This window comes from Protobothrops mucrosquamatus, unplaced genomic scaffold, assembly GCF_001527695.2.
Source record: "Protobothrops mucrosquamatus isolate PMUCROS unplaced genomic scaffold, P.Mucros_1.0 scaffold991, whole genome shotgun sequence".
In the NCBI taxonomy this organism is placed as follows: Eukaryota; Metazoa; Chordata; class Lepidosauria; order Squamata; family Viperidae; genus Protobothrops; species Protobothrops mucrosquamatus.
In genome coordinates, this window is record NW_015387230.1 from 246,450 (window position 1) to 255,795 (window position 9,346).

Consider the following 9,346-nt stretch of genomic DNA (forward strand, 5'->3'; position numbering starts at 1 on the left):
GACTTCGTAAGGTCCAAAATTGAATTTATTTTTTTTATTTTTAAACATCAAATCTTACCCAGTGAGGAAGTTTTCCTTCAGGATACAACTTTCGGATTTCTGTGACGGCAAAGTAAGCAGGCAATAAGCATGCATTCCTTTCCAAAATATATGCAACAACCTAAGGAAAAACCAATAACCGGAGAAGAGTTATATATATTTCTTTGTCAGAAAAAAGAAATTTGGATATATATATATAATATATATATATATAATATATAATATATATATATATATAATCAAAATTTAAAATGGTGCAATGTAAAATCTTGTCCAGTTGTAGTCAGCTTCCCATGTCTTCTTTCACAAACAATTCCATTTTATTATTGTTCCAGATTTTTTAAAATTTTTAATTTTTTTTTTAGATATTTAGTATTTACTGGTGTATTTCTACCTCCCAAACCTTTGCCATATTTCTGAAGATTTTGTGAGTTCCTATGTTTCTCGGTGGTCCTACATCAATTATGGGATTATTTGCTATGAGACAACATTTTCCTACTGAGATTAATTATACATACATACATACATACATACATACATACATACATTCATTCAGTTTTTAAAATATATTCAAAATAGGCCACACACATTTAAATTATTTAAATTAAAATTAGGTTTAGGGTTTATTTAAATTATGCATGTTTCTGAGTAAAAATATTGTACAAATTAAATTAAAATATTAGATTTGAAAACATTAAACATTTTGACGAAGACTAGAGAATAATGAATAGTCTTTTGTTTTATTTCAGGACAAAACACCAAAGCAGCAAAGCAAACTTAATTTAAATAATACAATCCACATATTTTTAGAATCTGTAATTTAAATAACATTAAATGAAGAACTACCTATACCGAGTACCCCAAGGAAATAGTATCAATTGAAGAATGCTATTACTACCTCTAAGCAAATATAGTCTGCAAATTACAAGAAAATTTAATTAGCAGAAAAGTCTCAGAATGTTTCTCAGTTGTCTCTTTTTGAAACATTTATATAAATGTTGAATTGTTCCTCTAAAAAACAGCAAGCAATTCAGATCTAGTTTTCTCCATTTAATATCCTTACCTCTCTTGCTGCTAATAGCTGCTGCACAACAGCAGAGCTCACAGTGTTAGGAATAGTTAGGATCTTCTCCAGGATACCCTTCAAAAGGTCTCGTACACCCTGTAACGTACAGATCAAATTCCAAAGGAAAATTATGCCAAAATGTAAAATTCAAAATTCACTTTTTAATTTTGTATAAATGAATTAAAATTATAACACTAATATCCAGGGCTTTTTTTCTCATAGAACGCCCAGAACGGAGTTACACCACCTTTTTTGGATGGAACCTTGTAGAGTAGGCAAGGCAGGTTGTATGATGTGTGTGAGTTCCGGCACCTTTTTTTTTTTTTTAGAAAAAAAGCACTGCTAATATCAAATTGTACAAAAACATTTTATGCCTGTCATTCTAGTGTATCTTCTAGAGCAGGGGTAGTCAACCTTGGCTCTTTTATGACTCGTGGACTTCAACTCCCAGAATTCCTGAGCCAGCTGTGCTGGCTCAGGAATTCTGGGAGTTGAAGTCCACGAGTCATAAAAGAGCCAAGGTTGACTACCCCTGTTCTAGAGGATAATACATAAGCTTTTTCATTCAAACTGTATTGCCTAATCTGCCACTTCTCTTTAAACACACACACACACACACACACACACAAACTATCTGCATAATTTTTTTAGGTCAGTTAGAAGTTTTTCAGCTCTCTTTCTAGTTAGAAGTTATACATTGCTTCCCTGATGTAATGTAGAAGGACAAATTAATGAGCAGTGATCTTCTTGATGGTGTGGAATCAAGGCAGATGACAAATTACTTCCTGTATTTGATATCTCCATTCATCTTTAATGACTGTGCCATGATCCCAGCCCAAAAGTCCTTCTTTTATAGAAATCCTACAAATCAGATGAGTACGCCTGGCATATACTCATATAACAATGAGTAAAGTAATTGATGAAAAAGACAATGCATGTTCCAACCCATTTGAGATGTCTGAACCCTTACGACTAGAAATACTATTGACTGATCTGATAATAATTTAGATTGTAACATCAGGTAAAATAGAATCACTGGAGCAGGTAATTAAGGTCTCTCCAATTCTACTACTGAATTCATTATAGACTGTTATAATTCGTAAGTCATTATAATCTACATTAGAATAAATTGAAAATATAGCTCTATCTCCTATCTTTATCATAGACATTTAATTTTATATATTATATATTGTACATGTTTAATAACATATGGGGGTGGAGATGGTTTATTGCTTGTTTTTATGCTATATGCCAGACATGTGAAACACAAGGCCCGGGGGCCAGATGCGGCCCGCGAAGTGGTTTCATGTGGCCTGCGAAGCCATCCTGGAAACAGTGAGGGAATGGCCCCCGCTGCCTTGGCCCTGGCCCAGGCCGGCCGGGAGCCAATGTACAATTTTGTGGTGGCCATCTATGCTGAAAGGCATTCAGTCTTAGCTCCACAAGTTTGTCTGGAAACAGCGAGGAACCAGGCCCTGCCCCTGCCATGTTGGCCCCGCTCCCTGGGTGCTGTTCTGTCCCCCGTCCGACTCACACACCCCAACCAGTCAGCCGAGGGCTAAAAGACTGCTCAGCACTGCCAAATACAGATAAACACTTGGCAGCAACTCCGTGGCTGCCTGCCAAGACCTTTACTGATAACTCACTGTACAAATACAAATCAAGTCCAGGATAATTCCAGAGTGCTGCAACAGAAGATTCAGTATTGTTCGTCACAAGAGTTTCAAACGGCACACCCCTTGCTTATATAGCCTGTGGGGTGTGGCCCAGTGACTCAGCTGAAATCTCTGGCACGGCGTTTTAGCTGCTGCGCACGCTTGTCCCTCCGACGCTGGCATGGATCCAGCCAAGACGTATCCTCCTCAGAGTCCGATACACCTGGCTCCTGGCCAATCCCAGAAGCACCTGGCTCCTGGCCAATCCCAGAAGCACCTGGCTCCTGGCCAATCTCCTCTCCGTCGGAAGACAACGAAGGCCGCACCAGAGGGGAAGGGCCTGGAGAGGGAGGCCTGGCCATCTCCTCTCCTTCATGTTCAGAGCCTTCCTCCTCCGATGACAGGGACCCACAGGATGGAGCCACAACAGGTGCATGCTGGGGAGGTGTCACCCTTTGTGAGGAATGAAGAAATGGACCATGCCTTGGCGCTTGCCCCGGTCCCACCCCCTTCTGCCAGAGACCCTCAGAACTGTCCCACTCCTGCCCAGGCCCCCACAGGCACCCTTGACGCGAATGATGTAGAGCTGGCCATGCCCACCCAGTAGGCCACACCTACTCCATCGACGCCCACCCAGTAGGCCGCACCCACCCTGGCCACACCCACCCGGCCCCCGAGGGCAACTGCAATGCTGATGCGGCCCTCAATGAAATTGAGTTTGACACCCCTGCTGTATGGTATCCAAAAGATGCCACTGTTTGAGTTGGGCAGCCTTATAAATCTTAAAAACAAATACATAGATGTTAAGTATAAGGCTATAAAATATAAGGAAGCTATTATTGCTGCATTATAAAAAATAGCATACATGTATAGTTATTACCTTGTAGTCTACACCACCAATTATTTTTTGAACAAGTTTAAATGTCAGAGACCAAAGCTGTGTCCTTTCCCATTCTAGATTGTCAGAATTCAGCAGAGATTCACAAACCATTCTAGGAAAATTAAAGAAAAAACATAATGAGTAGTATCTTTTCTAAGCAGATCTGATGTATTATTATTATTATTATTATTATTATTATTATTATTATTATTATTATTATTATTATTATTATTATTATTATTATTATTATTATTATTATTATTATTATTATTATTATCTTTAAGCAACTGATCTCCTATAATAAATTATCTACTGTAGTTTATCTAAAAGGAACATACCTGGGTGGCAGTAACCCAGTCTCCACAGCCATTGCTAAACAATCATATAGAAAAGAAATTCTTTTAGGACTATGTTGACTGTGTATGAACCTTACAATCCATTGAACACACTGTTCATGAGATTCCTGTAAAATAAAAATATATATTTATTCAACAACTTCACAATTTGTTAAAAACTAAACTAAATATCAATAAAAATATTTATATTGATAAAAGTTTCCTAAAAGTCATACAATCTCAATGTAAGAATTGACAACTGAAAGTTTTGGGTTGTACCATTCTTATTTTGATAAAACTTTTAAGCTGAAATAATTTAAGGCCTTACATACACACACACACACACACACACACACACACACACACACATATATATATAACTATTCTGCAACTTATGAAATGATTGGAGAATCATTTTGGATTGGATGTCATTAAAAAAGCAGCAAATAAAATACTCACCTGGGAAAGATTGCTCCAGAACTGTCGAAAGGCACTCAAACAGCTAATTAATTTAGTTCGCTCATCTTCTGGGGTATCCATAAACATGCTAAAACAAGTAAAGCCAAGATATTTATAAAGTATTTCATCACTAGTTACTACAACAGAATCTCTACAGTTATACGAGGAAATGGTTACATTTCACTTACCCAGGAAAAGCTTCCTCGATAACTTCTGTTTTCTATAAAAGAATTTAAAACATGGTATCACATTCTAATAACAACTTAGCTTTTATTCTATGTCACCTATATTCCATGTTCAAATCAATGTATCTAGAATGGGCAGAGGAAGAAACATTCTCAAATAAAAACTTATCTACTGATACCAACTTTCCAACTTTCTTTCCATTTATTAAAAGTATATGATACCAAAGTTACTGCCAAACCATTATATCAAACTGAAGTTTAGGGTTTAATATATATTACTACTAGAACAAACCCAATCACAGTGTTTGAGGAGTATCTTGGGGGTATCTACTGATACCAACTAACTAAAGTAAACATTTTCCTCAACGCATGTAAACAAGTGGAAAAAGGTAACCACAAAGCCAATAAAAAATAAACAAGCCCCACTTCAAGTATTAACCAGTGGTCTAAGGTGATAATTAAGAGAAAAGAAAATATTTTGGGTAGGGAGGAGAGGTTGATAAAAATATTGATAAAATTCAAGATATTTCACTACATGAGATAAAGAAAAATGGAACAAAGAAATTACTGAGGGGAAATGGGGAACCAAAGAGAAACAAGGGCTGCCTATTGGTCTGTCCAAGCATCTGTCAATAAAATATTAACCTACATATGTATTCTAGACACATACAATGAATAGAAGTCTATACTTCTATACAATGTATAGAAAAGTCCATGTTGGGAGGTCATTAGGAAATAATCCTGCCACTAACAAAATATCTATAAACACTAGCCCCACATCTCAAAAAAGAATAATATGGAACTGGAGAGGGCAGGGATGATAAAAATTCCCTAATGAGGAAGCAATCACAAGGTTGGGAACTATTACATCTGCAAAAGTGATGAACAGAAGACAGAGGTGTGTAAGTGACGCACTTGCACAAAGCAAAGGGTTTTTCATCTGTCATAGTTTTAGAAGCAGAAGATTCAGCCTAGCCAAAGGCAATATACAATAGTGGCCAAAATTGTGGAAATCTTTTGGGAAAAGTGTACATTTGAGATTTGATGGCTAATAGCACCACTTTGTTTTGGAGTAGTACCATAAAATTATATATCAATGGAAAAATAATTTAATCAAGAATGTAATGCAACAAAGTTTGTTCAATTATCTGTATTCTATGAAATGTTATAGCCAAATAACCAGAAAAAGGAAGCACAACTTGCTTAGGTTGATATCAGGTAGCTTTCCTTCATCTGATTGTAGCCAATGAGCATGAGTCTTGTTTTGGCAATGAACCAATCAGATCACAGTAGGATTCAGTTATTGATGTCATGTATTAAAGCTGAGAGGAGGACATTTGTCAATGTGTTATGTGATCGCTATCAAATTGGTTGAATTTTTTTGTGTTCTTTCATTTAGTGAGCTTGTAAAATGTAATAAAATTAAAGTAATGGCGCAAAAAGTTGACTGGTTGCCCAGAAAGTGATGTAAAATAGTATTATTAAGTGAACAAGGCTACAGTTATAAAGAAATTAGAAGAAAAATTGGTGGAAACTTAACCAAAGGTGGCATTTCTAAGTTTTTGAAGAGTATAAGGAGACTCAGTCACTACAAAACCACACTGGTAAAGGCAGGAAAAGGTGCACAATAGCAAGTGATGATAGAAGAATTAAGAGACTGTGCCTACGTGACAGAAGAAAATCATCTGGGTGTATACAAGATGAAATGGCACAATGCAATGTGAAGTTGAGTGCAAGGGCTGTTCGGCACAGACTACAGGAATTTGGCCTAAAATCTAGAATTCCACGAAAAAAGCCACTTTTATCACTCAAACAAAGATTGAAAAGACTAAACTGGGCTAAAACCCATGTTACCTGGACAGAGAAACAATGGGACAGTGTTATTTGGAGTGATGAGACCAAGATCTCCTTGTTTGGTAGTGATGGCATAAAATACATAAGAATAATCGGAGAAGATTTGCATCCTGATTGCATTACATGTACCGTGAAACACTCAGTGTTATGATCTGGGGTTTGTATGACATCAAAAGGTGTGGGTAGAATTTGTGTGATTAATGGGAATATAAATGGCTAAAAATACATTAACGAAATACTTGAGCCCAAACTGAAGCCTTCCGCACATGATCTTTTCCAAGACAATGAAGGATTTATATTTCAACAGGATTCAGCTCCATGTCATGTTGCTGTTGTGTGCAAAAGGTGGTTTCAAGATAATCATATTCCACTACTGGAATGGCCTGGGAATAAGCCAGACCTTAACCTAATTGAACATCTATGGAGCCAACTAAAGAAACGTGCTAGTCAGAAGCGACCCAGCAATAAAACCCAGTTAATAGAAGCAATCATTCAATCTTGGTTTCACATTATAACAGCTGCAGAACTAAAGGACTTAGTTCACTCCATGGGAAGACGTTGTAAGGCCGTAATTCATGCTAAAGGTTCCCCAACTAAGTATTAACTGACATGGTGATAATTTTTGTATATCTCGTTTTTTCTATGGTGGTAATTTTTGTATATCTCGTTTTTTCTATGGTGGTAATTTTTGTATATCTCGTTTTTTCTATGGTGATAATTTTTGTGTATCTCGTTTTTTCTACGTGTTTCACTTTTCTTCTTTATAACNCCATTTGAGATGTCTGAACCCTTACGACTAGAAATACTATTGACTGATCTGATAATAATTTAGATTGTAACATCAGGTAAAATAGAATCACTGGAGCAGGTAATTAAGGTCTCTCCAATTCTACTACTGAATTCATTATAGACTGTTATAATTCGTAAGTCATTATAATCTACATTAGAATAAATTGAAAATATAGCTCCATCTCCTATCTTTATCATAGACATTTAATTTTATATATTATATATTGTACATGTTTAATAACATATGGGGGTGGAGATGGTTTATTGCTTGTTTTTATGCTGTATGCCAGACATGTGAAACACAAGGCCCGGGGGCCAGATGCGGCCCGCGAAGTGGTTTCATGTGGCCCGCGAAGCCATCCTGGAAACAGTGAGGGAATGGCCCCCGCTGCCTTGGCCCTGGGCCAGGCCGGCCGGGAGCCAATGTACAATTTTGTGGTGGTCATCTATGCTGAAAGGCATTCAGTCTTAGCTCCACAAGGTCGTCTGGAAACAGCGAGGAACCAGCCCCTGCCCCTGCCATGTCGGCCCCGCTCCCTGGGTGCATGCTGGGGAGGTGTCACCCTTTGTGAGGAATGAAGAAATGGACCATGCCTTGGCGCTTGCCCCGGTCCCACCCCCTTCTGCCAGAGACCCTCAGATCTGTCCCACTCCTGCCCAGGCCCCCACAGGCACCCTTGACGCGAACTGGCCATGCTCACCCAGTAGGCCATGCTCACCCAGTAGGCCACACCTACTCCATCGACGCCCACCCAGTAGGCTGCACCCACTCTGACCACACCCACCCGGCCCCCGAGGGCAACTGCAATGCTGATGCGGCCCTCAATGAAATTGAGTTTGACACCCCTGCTGTATGGTATCCAAAAGATGCCACTGTTTGAGTTGGGCAGCCTTATAAATCTTAAAAACAAATACATAGATGTTAAGTATAAGGCTATAAAATATAAGGAAGCTATTATTGCTGCATTATAAAAAAATAGCATATATGTATAGTTATTACCTTGTAGTCTACACCACCAATTATTTTTTGAACAAGTTTAAATGTCAGAGACCAAAGCTGTGTCCTTTCCCATTCTAGATTGTCAGAATTCAGCAGAGATTCACAAACCATTCTAAGAAAATTAAAGAAAAAACACAATGAGTAGTATCTTTTCTAAGCAGATCTGATGTATTATTATTATTTATTATTATTATTATTATTATTATTATTATTATTATTATTATTATCATCTTTAAGCAACTGATCTCCTATAATAAATTATCTACTGTAGTTTATCTAAAAGGAACATACCTGGGTGGCAGTAACCCAGTCTCCACAGCCATTGCTAAACAATCATATAGAAAAGAAATTCTTTTAGGACTATGTTGACTATGTATGAACCTTACAATCCATTGAACACACTGTTCATGAGATTCCTGTAAAATAAAATATATATTTATTCAACAACTTCACAATTTGTTAAAAACTAAACTAAATATCAATAAAAATATTTATATTGATAAAAGTTTCCTACAAGTCATACAATCTCAATGTAAGAATTGACAACTGAAAGTTTTGGGTTGTGTCATTCTTATTTTGATAAAAACTTTAAGCTGAAATAATTTAAGGCCTTACATATACATACACACACATAAATATAACTATTCTGCAACTTATGAAATGATTGGAGAATCATTTTGGATTGGATGTCATTAAAAAAGCAGCAAATAAAATACTCACCTGGATATAGTTATTGTATATATTTTATAGTTATGTTAAGTTGATATTTGTTTATTCGTTTTTAGAGTTAAAGTATATTTATATTTGATTGTATTATTGCTGGGTAGTTTTAATTAGACTTGGGATGATATGTGCTTAACCCTGTATTCAGTTCTGGGAAGTCCGGGGGGGGAGGGGGGATGAAGGAGGGTAGAGATATGTAAAAGTTGGTGTATTAAAATGTTGTAGAGAAATAATGTAAAGTTTTATGAAAAGGAGATGCTCGGCCAGTACCCCCAAACTGCATCCGAAGGATGAGGAAAGGAAGGAGGTGGGATGTGTGGGGTGGTTGGAAGAGAGGAGAGAGGTGTAGGTAGGAGGACAG

At 37.2% G+C, this 9,346-nt stretch overlaps 1 protein-coding gene across 1 annotated transcript in view; it reads right to left on the reverse strand.

The window, feature by feature from the left end:
* MED23 (mediator complex subunit 23) overlaps positions 1–9,346 on the reverse strand; it is a 53,517-nt gene that overhangs the window by 38,794 nt on the left and 5,377 nt on the right. Inside the window, exons 4-7 of the mRNA XM_015819802.1 lie at positions 8,554–8,678; positions 8,263–8,374; positions 1,103–1,201; positions 59–160 (exon numbers count right to left, since the gene is read on the reverse strand). Coding sequence (XP_015675288.1) covers positions 59–160; positions 1,103–1,201; positions 8,263–8,374; positions 8,554–8,678 — 438 coding nt within the window. The remainder of the gene's footprint in view (positions 1–58; positions 161–1,102; positions 1,202–8,262; positions 8,375–8,553; positions 8,679–9,346) is intronic.